This window comes from Akebia trifoliata, chromosome 4, assembly GCF_017979445.1.
Source record: "Akebia trifoliata isolate Shusen 1 chromosome 4, ASM1797944v1, whole genome shotgun sequence".
NCBI classification, from domain to species: domain Eukaryota; kingdom Viridiplantae; phylum Streptophyta; class Magnoliopsida; order Ranunculales; family Lardizabalaceae; genus Akebia; species Akebia trifoliata.
This window is the reverse complement of record NC_141378.1, coordinates 13,995,894-14,012,581: the sequence shown is the minus strand read 5'-3', so window position 1 is coordinate 14,012,581 and position 16,688 is coordinate 13,995,894. Positions and strand designations below refer to the sequence as shown.

The window sequence follows — 16,688 nt, the reverse complement described above, 5'->3', positions numbered from 1 at the left end:
TGTCTACTGGGTTCATAATTTAAAATAATCCTTTTATTTATTTATTTATTCCTGATGATTTAATAAACGATTGTGATCTAGATATAGAAAATAAAATTTTCTCACCAACCATCCAGTAATCCACTTTTTTTTTTTTTTTTTAAATATCAATTACTAAACCTGTTTTAAATGAGACCAATAATTTGATGACTGGGAATTGAACACAAACCTACGATATCATCACCAATCCACCTTGTGATACAAATTTATAACAGAGAATTTTAAAAAATATTTGTATAAAAACTTCTAAAAAATTTTAAACTAGTTTTAACAATGACTCATCCAAAATATAATGGACCCAAACAAGTTAAATCGATCTTACTTGGAAGAGATGAGGGATCAGGTTTGAAAACCATGCGGATGAAGCAAGCTTGAAATTCTACTTGTACAAGATCAAGGGAACAGCCAATAAGTTTTCAAATGTCAAGAAAAAGACGGGTTTTGGGGGGTATTTGTATAATCCTGAAACGTTCCCAAAACTTTCCAAGATTTATCTGAATTTAACTGAACTGAGCCCTATCAAATAATTGTCGAATTCAAACTTGGATGCTGTGCTCTAGACATCCCTAAACTCAAAAGAAATCATTTAGAATGACCAAAACTACTGGAATGGAATACGTTGAAGTACATCTTTTTATTTTTTATTTTTAATTTTTTTTACCTTTTCACAACTAATTAAATTCAAGATAATGGTGAATGCTGAAGGAAATATGCAATGATATGACAAGAAGGTAAGGAGAGATGAAGAAACAAACTTCAGTGTAGAGCGAGACAATAATAATGCCTCGAGGGTTAGGAAGAGACAGACACAATGGCGAAGTAAATAAAAAAAGACAATGCGATTTATTTCTAAGGAGATCATTTAAACGATCAAGGTCATATCATGGGTAGGTGATGTTAGTGTGCAAGAGGAAGAGTGTAAACACAAAAAAGCAGGACCAATCCATGTCTTGTATCTTTAGCTCTTTGCCAAAGAGTACAATTTTATAGTAGGCATGTTAAGAACACAAATCTCACCCTACAACTATTCACCCATGCATTAACAAGAATCTCTATAATAGAATATATCAATATTACACTTCTAAGGAAAATTAGGGCAAGTTTGACGTAGATCAATGTTAATACCAAAACCAATGCTCCAAGTATACCTAAGCATTAATGAAATGGAAAGCTTTAAGACTTAACCAAGGACCGGATCCTAACATACCCCCACAATTCAAGGCTGATGCCCTCGTTACCTGCTTTATTGTTGGACTTCTTTCCAAGTACCTTGTACCCTTGCCTCTTTTTTCCATTCCCAGACTAATCATGGTGGCCTACCATGGCGGATCCCTTCCATATCCCATACTATAGGGGAACCCCACCTCCATTGGCCCTCTTTCCAAGTATCAAGTACCCTTTTCTCTTTTTTTTTCATTAATCACTTCTTCCCAGACTAATCATGGTAACCTGCTATGACGGTCCCCTTCCATATCCCATACTATAGTGATGGCCATTTCAGATCAAATACAAACTACATCTAGCAAAATACATGATTTCCATCCATTCATTAATTCCCATTAAGAAGCACCATGGCCTATCTAGAAAAAACAAAGTCTCCCCAACTTAATTTTAAACTCTTCAAGTGAAGAAGACAATTAAAAACACATAAAAAACACAGACTAGTAGTTGGTACTCAAAAAAAACTTGGTACCTGAAAAGAAAGATCAAAGCATAACAAGAGCTCTTAAAAACAGATAATAATTGAGACAAAGCACCTCCTATTAAAAAACAAAGGCGGACCCTAATCTTGAAAGAAATAACTTGATTCCTATTCGTCCTCACGCTTAGGTGCTTCCTTAATCTCGTCAGCCCCATCATCCTGAAACAAAACCAGCCATGGTTTTAAAGTCAGTAAGGGAAAAAGAAAATCATAGAACTCTTGAAAACAAAAAACTCAAACAAATCAAAGACCTGCATATCTGAGGTCCACAAAGTGAGATTATCACGAAGAAGCTGCATAATTAAAGTGCTGTCCTTGTATGAATCCTCCCCTAGAGTATCCAGCTCTGCAATTGCTTCATCAAAAGCCTAGACGAGATAACATAGAATCAAAGATAAATTTGATCTCAGATATTGTATTTCTGATTTGGATAAAGCAAGGTCAGATCAATCCAGAAATTGAAATCCTACATAAAAAGCTAACCAGATTCTATTACAATTTTTGTCTTCCAATCAAGATCATCAACAAAAGAAACAGAAAAAACAAAACCAATCTAGGACTTTCAAATTCAAGTTTTTCAACTTTATCTCACCTGTTTCGCAAGATTACAAGCTCGATCAGGAGAATTCAAGATCTCATAATAAAACACAGAGAAATTAAGAGCGAGTCCTAGACGGATCGGATGCGTTGGAGGAAGCTCCGCAGTTGCAATATCCTACAATCACAAAACATTAGAATAAACACAGAAAACAAAAATCCAAAGTTGCAAAAATCATCAAAATTAGAAACATAACCCTAATCCTAACCCTAACACATCGATTCATCACAGTGAGAGAGAGAGAGAGAGGGTTCAAGACACTACCCTATATATTGCAGATCTCACAATTATAGAAAATGAATAAAAACACAAACCCTAACGCGAAATAAGGCTAACAATAAAATATAGAAAACGATAATTCAATGTTGAAAAAATCACTAAAAGTGGAAACATAACCCTAAATCCTAATCCTAACACATCGAATTATCACAACTAGAGAGATAAAAAGAGTCATCGATTCGAAACCCTAACCTGTATATTGCAGATCTCGCATTTATAGAAAACGAACAAAACACAAACCCTAACCCTAATATGAAATAAGGCTAACCTGGGCCGATTTATAAGCAGAAAGAGTACTCTCAGCAGCTTCTTTGCGTTCATTTCCAGTCTTAAACTCGGCGAGGTATCGATGATAATCGCCTTTCATCTTCAAATAAAAAACCTTAGAATCACCGGTAGAAGCAGAGGGGATGAGTCTGGAATCAAGAAGGCGTAAGATACCATCGCAGATCGAAGAGAGTTCGGATTCGATCTTAGATCTGTAATCACGGATGGTCGTCACATGGTCTTCGTTGCCGCGACCTTCCTCTTTCTGCTCGATCGAAGATATGATGCGCCATGATGCGCGACGCGCACCTATAACGTTCTTGTAGGCTACAGAGAGGAGGTTTCGTTCCTCTACTGTGAGTTCTTCGGCATCTACAGTGGCTGTGACCTTCTCCATGAACTCAACCATCTCTTCGTAACGCTCGGCTTGTTCGGCTAATTTCGCCATGTACACGTTCTCTTCTCGAGGGGACGCCATTGATGAAGATGAGAGTTCTTCTGTGAGATCTGATCTGAAACAGAAGAAGACGAAGACGAAGAAGAAAAAGGAAAAAGAGAGAAAAAGGAGAGAGCGAGAGAGATTAGGTGGCACTGACAAGTGGCAGCTGATGTGTCTACCATTTTGAAAACAATTGCGATCCGAAATAAGGGGTTAGACTTTAGAGAGAAAAAAAAGTTGATTTTCATGGCTTGACCACCTAGGTTTTGTAAGACAGAGAAACATAAAATGACTAAAATGAACTTGTACTTCGACCTCTAGTCAAAGTCGCTTGACCACCTTCAAAGTAGGGCTATCCATGGATCGAATCAGCGTTGATTTGGTACCGATTCAATAAGGAACTGATCGGATTCGAGACTAATACGATAAGTATCGAATTGTACCCTTATTGGATCGGGGATTTATCAGACCTCAAAATTAAAATCCAAATCCTATCCACTAAAAATTAGATCGCCAAATCTAAATTTATATACAAAATCTAAATAAATTTTACACATCTCAATAAATATATCATATAATTTATATACTTTCCAATATGTTATCGGATCATGACATGAATGATTCAGATCTGATCAAATATGATATTGGATTGAAATCTTGTCAGATCGGATCCTTATCAAAATCCAAAATATTGATCCATACTTAACGTTATCGAATCAAGTTTCGAATCTGATCTGATCCATTTATAACCCTACTTCAAAGTATTGAGAGCAACTCCAACCAACATCTTTAAATTTTTCCTCCCAAATTGACATCTTATCTAAATTTGGAGAAGATGTTCACTTTTAATCATCTTGAACTCCATCAGGTCTTTTCTCAAAAATACTAGTCATTTTAATTGAAAATTTTGAGAAATGAAAATAACAAAATGATATTTAAAACATACCCCATGGATAGAAAAGGTAAAAATGACATCTATGAAAAAAGAGATAGTGATTTAGAGAGGCCACTAAAATTTCTCAAGGGATCTCAATTTGGAGACATGAACAATGATTTAGATAGGGTTCTCTAAAATAAAGACTAGTTAGAAATAAGTTCAGACGTCTTGATCTCTAAATTTAGAGTTTTATTTTTCGATTGGAGTCACTCTAAGAAAACCCTCTATTTTTTATTATAATATGCATAATTTTTCCTTCAAAAATCTTATCTTGTTTATGAGGTTTGAGGGTTAAAAGCAATAGAATCGTCAAAGATAGGTTAAATAATATTATGCTAAAAATGATTCATTTTCAAGCTATTAATCTCTGGGATAAATTACTTTTTACCTATTTAATTAATCTTGTCTTCGATATTTTGTAGAAAATCTTTGATTTTTCTGTCTAAAATCTATATTTATACTTCTCCAAAAATCCTATATTGTTATTGAAGTATGAATGTTGAAGAAGATGGAATTAAAGGTTAAAAACATTGGTAAATAACTTTATTTTTATTGTAAGGATGAAGATGACTGATTTTGGAGAGATTGGCAAAACATTGGTTTTTTTGTTTTTGTTTTGCTAAGTCGATTTACATAGACTTAATAACAAATCTTAGAAAATACCTAAGCCGAAGGGATGTAATCATCCAAGGGTATCACTAATATTAGTCAAAACGAGGCCGACATACCTAAATCACCCATTTTAATTGGGATTAAAATGAAATTGGCATAAACCATTTTTTTGGCTAAGTTGATTGACATAGTCACAATCCAAAATGTCATGTGGTACATTGCATATATATTTCCCTATTCTTGGTGGACCTACTTAAATTTGGTGTGATTTTCGTTCCTAACCATTCAACATGAGTAGTTTCTTCTTTGACGTCTCTAGTGATTGTTATAACAATTATTTTAATTTTTACGGGCATTTTATGGTAATTTAAGCTTGTTAGGGTCAACTTTTAATGGGTTGTTGGACCCTTATATTGTTATTTCAATGCTTTAAAGTTCATGCTTTTGAATTGGGTCTTAAAATTTATTTGTAAAATAAAATTTATGAGCAAAGTTACACAACTTATATATGTCACTTAGTTGAGTGTTTTGTACCAAGAGATGGAAAAGACACCAAACATGTGCCCATGAATGGCACGGACATGCATGGTGCGACAAAACACATTGGACAAGGACATGATGCATGAGTTGTTCAATATATTGCGGCTTCTAATGACCTATCTTTTTCATCAAATGTTCATAGGTCATTTAGATTGAATCAGGATCCATAACGGTGTCTAGTTCCTATAGAAAAAGGATGATGTCTATGTGACAAGATTTGGTTAGTGTTTAAAGCACATGGACTCCTAGACAAGTTGTACACACAATCCTATGTGTTTTAAATCCAATCAAAATGTGCCACGTAGGCACCTTTCAACACATTTAGATTTTGTTTGGAGTTGTGCTACTCACACCCACAACCCACCATATACTCTCTTAGAGCCCACTTAAGTGGAATCTTAAAATAAAAATAAAAAAATTACAAGTTTGTACTTCATCAAATTATTCTATAACCTATCATTATTTTTCAACACCCTCTCTCACTCTTCTTCTTGATATTCACCCCCTTTTGAGTTTTGTTAGAGGTTGAATTAATAAAGATTAGGTTTTTTTTTTTCTTTCAAGTTATCTTATCTCTTTAATTTCTTTTTTTCATTTAATCATCAAGAAAGATGAAAAAATCACTATTAAAATCTTCAAAATGCCGATATTGAATTGAAGAACTCAAAGATATTTTGACAGATTTTGTTTGATAAGTTTAAACCAAACTTATTTTAGTAGATTCAATAGGTATCCTATTAAATATTATGAACCTGATTCAGTAGGTACCTTTCAAACATTACAGCATGGATTCGGTAGACTCGGCTGGAGGTGCTAGTGTTACATGATAAAGTTTGGTTATGTAGGTACTTATCGAATCTGTTTTGTAATGTATGGTAGGTATTTACCGATTTGATTTTGTAATGTTCAGTAGGATACCCACCGAACAAATTTTTTTCATATTTGATATGTTGGCACATACATAATTGAATTTGTAATTTTCAGTAGGTACCTTCCAAATCAATTGAAATAAGTTCGATTTTAAACTTACTGAAGGTCGTTCGATGACTTTTAAGATTTTAGTAAGTGGACTTAAAGAGTTGGTGGGCATAAAGAGTATTGTGAAAAATTAAGTGGGCGTTAAAAGTAAATAGGTGTCAAGAGAGTATATGGTGGGCACATGTATCACAACTCTTTCGCTTGTTGAAAGGGAAGGGAATTCTTGAACTCAGGAAGGGAGAAATGCATGAAGCTTGGCATTATCTAGTGAGACCTTACCTCTTTTCAGACACCATGCACAACACAAGCGTCATTATGCCTAACTAATAAATATGTTAGGCTTGGTCCAAATTTCTAAATTTGATTTAAAAAATATGATCCAATCCCGACCTATCCTATTGATACCCTAATTAAAATAATGAGGTTAGAAGTTGATCAGAAATATTATAAGAATGAATCATTGAAGTAGCTATGGAGCGGATTCCCAACTTGTTCTCTAAATACCTTGAGTTTTGCAATCGAAAATATCTCCTTCTCGAGATTTTGTTTTTGGTTGTATACACTTGTGGCTCAACACCAACCCATCAAGAGACAATACGAGAACTGAACATAGGTTTCTCTCTCTAAATTGAAATAATAAAATATTATTACAAAAATTCCAACACCACAACCTACGTTTGGGTAGTAATTATAAAGAAAAATTTAAATCCTAATAAAAATGGACATAATCCTAATTTAAGTTGTAAATTAAATTTAACTTAAATTAAAATATTAAATAAATCTTAATCTAACTAAATATCTGATTCGGGATGAAATCCTAATCTAATTAAGACTAGATCACTCTTGCAAGAACATGGAAACATATGGGACTCAAAATAAAGGAGATGTTTGTGGATGATCAAACAATAGTACTCATTGAGTCCCACTTTTGGAACAAGTTAGGGCCCATTATCCGTAATATAAAAGATATTTTTTAGAATTTTGATACTATGACGTAGGTTTTGTCTAACACCCTTTTCCCTCTATTGCCCATAGTGAGAAAAAAAAAAAAAAAACTTTATGATCTGATCACCTTGTGATATTCAAAAATATATTCCGATGCAATGGAGTCGGAGAGGACAAAATTATATGAATTTTAATTCAATTTTTTTTAAATAATTATTTTTCATAATTTAATTTTATTTTTTAATTTGAGTGCTCGCTGGTTGTCCATTTTCAACACATTGGATTAAGCTTGAAAAATAATATTTTATATATATTCTTTTGTTTGTAATTGAATATTTTCATGAAATTTAGAAAGTCTTGTTGTTGGATTGTAGATGTCATAATCAATGTGTGCCCAACTACTTTTTTAAGATTTGAAATCTAAAAAAATAAGAGTGATGCTAAATGGATGTTATTTTTTTGTCAACACTTCTTTTTTTTTCTTGTCCAAAATGAAAAAAATAAACTTTCTGATTTGATCACTTTGTGACATTTAAAAATATGGTCCGATGTAATGGTGTTGTAAAGGACAAAATTATATGAATTAAAAAAAAAAGGACTTTTTTCACTTTTGAATTTTATTTTTAAATTTGAGTGCTTGCTTGTCATCGTCCATTCTCAACATGTTGGATTAAGCTCGAAAAATAATATTTTTTAATATATATATATATTTTATGAAATATAGAAAATTATGTTGTTGGATTGTAAATGTGATAATAAATGTGTGGCCAACGATTTTTTTAAGATTTAGAATCTTGAAAAAAAATAAATATCTGAGCAGCGGACAAGAAAATGAAGCTATTTCTATTGTATGATTGATGTCGCTCACGCCACCTGTCAAAAACAAATTTGGGTTGTGGGGAAACACGTCAGTTGGCGTTTAGGGTGTGTGTAAAAATCACGTCATGTTAGCAGCACTCTATTTATTAATGTATGAGTCGTGCTAGGGTGACACGAACGGAGACAAAAATGATGCGGTGTCGCGCACATTATTATAGATGTTTTTCCTCGAGATACAAGTAAAAAACATTTACGGTTATGTGCGCACCACCACATCATTTTGTCAGGTTCGTGTCATTCCAGCATTTTCCTTAATGTATACAACGACCGCTCATGATGAAAAAACACATGTGACAGAAATGTTTATTGTGAGGACATCCCACGAGCAAGACGACACGGATAATGTGACACGTCATCTAATTAGGGCCAATGTCGCGTCGCTGTCAAACTCATAGTGGGGTTCCTTTCCATTCACTCCGCTTATATAGCTTTCTCATTCCCAACTCCGAAACCACTCTTCAAGAGTAAAGCGTGAAGCGTGAGAGAGATTTAGAGAAACCTGTGTTAGTAAGAGAGAGAAAATGTCTTCAGTGGTAAAGTTAGCGTCTCAAGATAGCAAGGAAGAAGTAATTGAACGGTTTGATTCGCTCCACGTGGCAGATCCAACGACTGCTAATCTCTCTATTCCAACTGAATCGTTTCTTAAAGCGGCCATCTCCCTCAAAGACCAGGTACGTACGCCCTTGGAGTTACTTACGTCTTGGGTGGGGGTGGGGGTGGGGGTGTAGGTTAAGCTTATATCTCTAGTCAGAACACATTAGTGTGAGTGGGTTATGATTTTGTTGGTTGGGTTTTTACTTTTTAGGTGGTGAAAGCCACGTGGAAAGAAGTAAGTAGTGGAGGTGGACAGAGTATCGATCCAACCGTATACACGGGTTTGCTTGGGACGGCTTTCACATGCTTGAGGTCGTACGAAGTAACCGGTAACCAGCAGGACGTGCTATTATGCGCTGAAATCGTTGATACGTGTGCCGTGGTCGTCGCACGTACCTTCAAAAGGTGTTTTTTTTTTCTCATCAAAATTTTCTACTTTATGTTTGGGATTGGAAAAAATATTTGCAGAGCTCATAGATATCTGGGATCCACCAATCACGTGAACCAGCGTATATTAAATGGCATTCCTAGTTTACCAAACTACCCTTGCATGCCACGCAAGGAAGAGTCTGTGGGCACTATGAAAAAGAAAAAAACCACAGCACGGAAGAGTCTGTGGGCACTATGAACAAAAAAAAAAAACCACACATTTAATTTTAGTGTGGGACCAACGATCTGTACCTGGGTTAAAAGGATGTCTGATAAATTAATGCCCACAGTATGAGAGAGACCGTCTTCCTAGTTATGATGCTGCTTATTAAGGTGCATCAGATGCACCAAATCATAATTATGATAAGGCCATGTTGTCAGTAGTTACGCAGTGGAAAATGCTGGAATGACACAAAAGGTGACAGAAATGATGTGATGGCACGCACATAATCGAAAATGCCTTTACTCGTAATCTTGCGGAAACTGTACGCCACCACGAGTTTTTGTCTCCTTTGTGTCACCCCAGCATGACTCTTATGCAGTAGTTTTACAACTTCTTGATACTTGTTGTTCCATTTAGGGTATGTTTGATTGCATGGAAAGTCATTTTCCATGGAATTTGAAATTCATGAAAAATTAGTTGTGAAAAATAGGTAGGGTTGGAAAATCAAATTCCATTGTTTGATTTCACTTAGATAAAATCATGACGGGGACGGTGGTGACGATGACGGCCACGACGGCGGCGGCGACGACGACGACGGAGGTAAGTGAGGAAGATGGGGGGAGAACGTGGTGGTAGTGGTGGCGGAGGAAGTGAGGGATGGAGAAGAAGAGAGAGAGAAGGTGGTCGGAGACAGAGCCAGCGACGGCGATGGTGACGACGGCGAGGTTAGTGTAATGGTGGTGGTGGTAGGAAAGAATTGATGATGAAAAATATGGGTGGATTTCATTTTCCCACCCATATGGGTGGGAAAGTGAAATCCATGATTTAGTAGACTTTTTGAATGGGGTGGAAAATGAATTTCCATTTCCATGTGCAATCAAACATTGGAAATTTGTCCACGGAAATTGATTTTCCACCCTATTTTCCATGTGCAATCAAACATACCCTTAGTTTAATCCTATCGGAGAACAATGTATCCGGATTAATTCATTAATCAAATATTATCATTCCCTATTTGAGGACGGTTACTCAACTCCTAGGGATTCGTTTATAGGCTCGATTTGTCTATTCCAATTTTATTATAAAAAGGGTCGTGGTAGGGACGTTAGAGAATTGTGAGAATCGCAATAAATCCTGTGTCACCCCAGCATTAGTGTTACAAAAATTCCTTTACTTGATAAGTTTGTTCCTTGAACATGGTTACTTTATGAATTGAGCTAACATGACAAACTAAAAATCTTACTAAGGGTTGTTGCGTCCTCATGGATTAACTTGAGTTGTTTGATGTAAATAATTGTAGGCATGAGACGTTTTTATGTGGTAGAGGAGGAGTTTATGCCCTTGGAGCTGTTGTTGCTAATTATAGAGATGACCATCAAAGGCGTGACTTGTTCTTGGATCTCTTCCTTGAGGTACTATTATTAATGTTATGTAGTAGGGCTGTATTCACTATGCACACATTGATGCACCCCAAAAATGCCACGCCACACACTTTTTTACACCAACTAATCTCGTGAATGTTGGGCCTATACGCCTAAAATCAGCATGATTGGTGATTTCTAGTCATTGGGTTTGATAATTTTCAAAATCCCACGGCTGATATACCTTGTGTAATGTTGGGGTTTTCCTAGAATTGCTTGATCTAAACAAGAATTTTTTTCTTCTTCTAATTTTTTAATTTTTAGTTACTTGGATAGAAAATTGCTTTCTTGTATTTTTTTTACTCAATCACATAGTGGTGAATCATTTGAATGGTTGATTGGTTTATATATATATATATATGATCCTTTCCATAGTTTAATTGGGTGAGAAGTCATTTTCCTTTGGTACCATAAGAGTTAGAAATTTGAGTTCATCCATTGAACACAAATGTAGGAAGGTGGTTGGTAGGAAAGTAAATAAGCCATCTTGACAAATAGTTCCCATTTGGTTGGTTGTGGAAATTTTTTTGAGTCTGAAATCAGGCCAATCATGGTCCATCGACTATGTATGATGTGGCATTGTGGAATACCATAGAAAGGAGGATTGAAGATCAAAAAAAAAAAAAAGGAATTTTTTTTTAAGAGATACACATGGTTAGAAATGGGTGGCTGAAATAAATTAAATTAACAGTTTTGAAAATTTAGACAACTTTTTTTTGATGGTTTGTATTGTCTCTGTAAATCCAAGTGAATTTACAAAGTTGTCCTCATTTTCATATCAATTGAAGGCTTGGATATTTAATACTGGCAGATTTATTTGCATTGTAAGGGCATCTTTGAAAGGTCACACACATTATCATCAGTTGATGTAGGTTGGTTTCCATTTATTATATGTAGTAGAAGCTAACCTACTAAAACAAAACATAATTATTGTAAATCCATGGAATATTCTCCCACAAAGGAAAATCTTCTAAGAATATGACCTTGTAATGATATCTTCGGATTCAAAGCACCAAAATCTAGAGAAAATATCGTCTGATCAAGTCAACGGTGTACTATCCCCATAAATATCTTGATTTATTTTGGGTTAGGGGCTTTTCATAGTTAAGTCTAGTGCTTTGATGTGGTCCTAACCATACTTCATGTTTTACAGATGGACTATTTTTCCTGCTTATTTCATCAAGGGAAAGAAGAAATCTTTTCCTTAACCTTCATAATAGAGATTGTGTATTTATTTCCTTGGAGGTGTGGTCCTAAACCTATATCTTTTTTTTTTCTAAAGTGTTTCGTTGGCATCCTTTGGGACCACATAGCAGTTTACAAACCTACAAATATATTGAGAGGGACTTGATGTTCTATGTTTATCTCCCTTTGGCCAGGTCAAATTAGTCTTTTTTGTTTTTGTTTTTGTAAAAGTGGCTCATTCGCATCCTTTGGGATCACATCGTGTTTTATTAACCCACAATGCAAGTATTCAAGTCCTTCCCTCAGTCTCACTCTGGCCAAGACAAATTAGTACCATTAATATAGGGGGGTTTTAGTGAAAAAACTGAGATTGTGGAGTATTATTTTAGCTATATGTGATGTGATATTAGTTTTGGGTTATGGAAACCTTCATCAATTCAGGAAATAGAAATAATAGGGTCCTTGGTGCTTCTAAGGCCAGTTTATTAATTATCATTCAGGTGACGTAGACGGACATGGGCAGAGCTTGGGCCTTAAGACAAGTCCTAACGTGTCATCACTAGTACATTTTCATCATAAGAGATAGACGAAAGGTTTCGGTATGCACAACACACTTTCGATTGGATGGCAGACATACAATATTTTCTAATGTTTGATTGAAAACGAAAAATGGAAGTAGAAGTAATATTGGCAGCCACATTGTGAATGGCTTTGGGGCTGAAACTTGCAACATGAAGAGAAGGTGAGCTGGTCAACTTGGAATCTTTTTTGGTCCCACCACCTCAACTGCCATGTGTGAAACTATCCGACTGCACAGCTAAAAGGGTTATGGTGAAAAACAAATCAATTGCGTTATAAGACGATGCACCTTACCAACCGAATTGAAAACATGACTCACCAATTCATTCATCTAGGAACCTCCTAAATTCAGATTTGATTGGATAGATCAAACTTTTTATTTATGTTTTTTTTATTAAATGTTTAATTTGGACTTCTTTTTTTTTTTTGGCCCTAGAAATTTTGCCAGCTGTTAGGTGTTTGTTTGTTCCTTTGTTCTTTTTGTGAAAAGACGAAACAGAAAAAAGGACAACAAACACACGAACACAAGCATTTATGTCATTTGGCAGTGTGCCTACATTCACGCATCAACATTTTCTCTTTTTTTTTTTTTTACAGCCCTGGAGATCTCTATATATAAAATCGGGATTTGCTAAAACACATTTATCTCCCAAAAATAGGAACTCCAAAAATAGGAAATCCTTAAGAAAATATTACACAATTGCCCTTTTTGTAATATTAAAAAAATTTGTGCCGGGGAATTGCCCCCTGCACCCTCGCAACTCTGCGTACCACCAACGGAATACAGGACATTTACACAACACTTTTGTAACCCTTTCCCTGTGTTATCTTCTGTCGGACATTTTTTTTCTTCTTTCGATTTCTAGAGATCAGATATTTGACTTCTTTTGTTTTGACACATAGTTGGTTATTGGGTGGAGGGTCAGTGTTAATCTTTTGTAAGTAATTGGTGATTTAATATTGATCTTAAGTGAAGAGTACTAGTTCAATCCATGTAGCAATGTATTGGGTGAATTTGTAACTGTCTTTGATGATATGTGGGGTTTGTTGTACATGCTCTCCTGACCATCTGATAAAGGGCATGTTCTTTTGTATGGAGTGATCATCTAAACTGTTAGGCTGCATTAAGAAGAGCCACTCTTTTTTTAACAAAGCTGTTCATCTCATTCAGGTGGCACAAGAGAGAGCACTCCCCATTGGACCTGAGGAGGGTGGTTTTGGCATGCCATATGAGCTTCTCTATGGTCGAGCCGGGTTTCTTTGGGCTGCATTGTTCATTAACAAGCATCTTGGGGAAGACATATTGCCCAAAGACCTTCTCATGCCAGTCGTGGAAGCTGTGTTAGCTGGGGGTCGGGCAGGGGCATCGGACATTGTAGCATGCCCATTGATGTATAGGTGGTATGGAACTAGGTATTGGGGTGCAGCCCACGGCCTCGCTGGAATCCTTCAAGTTCTACTTCATTTCCCACTCTCAGAAGAAGATGCAGACGATGTTAAGGGGACTCTAAGGTACATGATGAGTAACAGATTCCCCCATAGTGGCAATTATCCGTTGAGTGAAGGGAACCCAAGGGACAAGTTGGTGCAGTGGTCACATGGTGCTACCGGCATGGCCATCACCCTATGCAAGGCGGCTCAGGTTAGTCCTTCTAAAGTACAGTTAAACCAATCTAATGATGTCATTCCATAAAAACTGAAGGTTGATTCTTGAATGAAATCTCAATTTATTTACTTGATCGGATGAGTGTAGTTAGGGCTGCAACCTGGGTGGGTTGGAGGGTAACCCAGGCTCAACCCATGTGGTAGAACCCTCAACCTGACCACAAGCCTGAGCTCACTAACCCAAGCTTGATCTTCTAAAATTGGGTTAAGCTCGGGTTAGCCCGAGTCAGGTAATTTTTGCAAGTTGGTCAGGTAGGAGTTGTTGAATAACTCTAATATCATTTTGATTAGTAAATAAATTTTATATCTTAAAAAAGAAATACGTCGTCAAAATCATAAACAACCTCCAAATCCATCATTAAGAGAATATTTAGAAAAATCATACTAAATCAAAGTCTACATTAATAATATCCAATTTTCCACAAGACATAACAATCAAATAGAATAATTTTTTTTAAGAGTAATATATAACGAATACAAAAATATTTATATATTAATATATAGGCCACGGGTCGGGTTGAGTTGGGTTGCCCAAACCCTCAACCTGAATTGAGGCTGGGTTGAGATATTCTAACCCAGGCTTAAATCATCTTCTACATTACTCAACCCAGGCTCGTCCATCAATCTGGTTGAGACTGGATTGAGTTCGGGCCAGTCCGCCCAGGTTGCAGTCCTAGATGTGGTTGAATTACCATGAGAAATATTCTGTGGGACCAAATGGAACAAGCATAAAGAAATTAACGATACTTCTCATCTATTTTGTCCGGATCCTCCTTTTCTTCCAAACAAAGGGAAGGGGAAGGGTCTTTTTTGGTGGATCCTTCTTGTTTCTGTTTGTCCCCTTCGTTTCGGAAGTTGTTTTTATTTCTACATCTGTTTTGTCCTCACTTTCCCCTGTTTCTGAGGTTTCTTTCAGTTTCTCAGTGACAATAGGCGACGGTATTCTGCCTAAATAAGCAGTAAAAATAAAAGGACACACATAACACATTAAGATTTACGTTGTATGAGATTAGAGCGATTTACCAACTTCAACAAAGAAATTAATGGCCCGGATTTCTTCCTATAACTCGCAGGCCCATATTCCCCCCCACCATTTCACTCTCCCATAATCTGAAAACAAGTTACATTCACACACACACACGTGCATGAAACCTGAAATATAAAAAAACAAGGGTCAAGATCTCTAACAACATACACCTCAATCTAACATTAAGTCAATGGTTTGTACTTTGTTTCTGTAGGTATTTTCTAATGACAGGGACTTCCGTGATGCTGCCATAGAAGCTGGAGAAGTCGTGTGGAAGAAGGGTATAGTGAGAAAGGTGGGACTTGCAGATGGTGTGAGTGGCAATGCTTACGCCTTCCTTTCACTTTACCGTCTGACAGGAGAAAGCATTTACATAGAAAGAGCTGAGGCATTTGCGAGCTTCTTATATCACAATGCCTTGAAGCTTGTAACAGCTGGTCACGTTCGCGGGTCTGACCATGCCTACTCTCTCTTCCAGGGGCTTGCTGGAACAGCTTGCCTTTGGTTTGACGTGGCATCGCCAGAAAACTCCAAGTTCCCAGCGTTTGAGCTTTAGGTCCAGGGAAGGATGAGCTTCTTGCGATACTAATGTACATAGTTTTTTTTTTTTTGAATAGGATCTTTCATGGCTATAGCTGTATTGCAAGTTAATATGTCTTTCTGCCCACTTGAAGCACACTTCTTTTCTTCATGGGCATAACTATGTTATCAAGATATGGTATAGAGATGATCGAGTTTTGTATTTTGTTTATCTGCATTTGGTCGCGTGAATCGGAGAAAACACAATATCATTTTCTGCTGGTTCAACACAAATAAAAATTTGGCTAAATATGTAGAACTCATCTGCTAATGTAGCTGAAGACCAATATCCAGATATAAGATATCTAATATGTTCATAACATAGCTAAGCACTCATGTGGATTATGGTTTGTGTACCTTTGAGCTTTTCTGCATGGTTGGAATCTTAACATGCGGTTAATAGGTTTGGTTATGGTTTGGCATGAGCTATTTGTCTGTCCTAGATCACTTGTACACATCGGAATCATGAGTTTTATCCCAGGAGAAGCCTGATTTGTGAGAGGCCCATTCCAAGATACCTGACTAATATGTTGGAATGGGGCTTTCACAAATCAAAGGGTTTTTGTTATTAGAGACTGGGAAACAAAGAGAGGATGCGTACAAACGCAACCAACTCCAAGCTCCACTATTAAGGAATATAAAGACAGTCAGTGCATAAAATCTGTGATCTCCTTGAATTATGCACAGTCAACTTTTATTGTATGGATTTCCATTTATATTGCAATGTAAATTAGGCAATGACAGTGTATAGACTTTAATTTAGGATTCAAAATTGGTCTCTGTGCTGTATATATATGTATATATCCCTCTCCCTTCAATATATAGAAAAGA

At 36.2% G+C, this 16,688-nt stretch overlaps 2 protein-coding genes across 2 annotated transcripts; one reads left to right on the top strand and one right to left on the bottom strand.

Annotated features, from left to right (window-relative positions):
• Positions 1–1,559: 1,559 nt before the first annotated feature.
• On the bottom strand, positions 1,560–3,483 carry LOC147403980 (14-3-3-like protein). Its single transcript, XM_086439786.1, has 4 exons — positions 2,887–3,483; positions 2,334–2,456; positions 1,993–2,109; positions 1,560–1,900 (listed from the first exon to the last, which is right to left on the bottom strand). The coding sequence occupies exons 1-4, from the start codon at positions 3,361–3,363 to the stop codon at positions 1,850–1,852; spliced, it is 768 nt and encodes a 255-aa protein (XP_086295912.1). The 5' UTR covers positions 3,364–3,483; the 3' UTR covers positions 1,560–1,849.
• A 5,179-nt stretch (positions 3,484–8,662) lies between these two features.
• Positions 8,663–16,069, top strand: GCL1 (GCR2-like 1). Its single transcript, XM_086439785.1, has 5 exons — positions 8,663–8,886; positions 9,021–9,214; positions 10,702–10,813; positions 13,758–14,228; positions 15,493–16,069. The coding sequence occupies exons 1-5, from the start codon at positions 8,737–8,739 to the stop codon at positions 15,832–15,834; spliced, it is 1,269 nt and encodes a 422-aa protein (XP_086295911.1). The 5' UTR covers positions 8,663–8,736; the 3' UTR covers positions 15,835–16,069.
• The last annotated feature ends 619 nt before the right edge of the window (positions 16,070–16,688 follow it).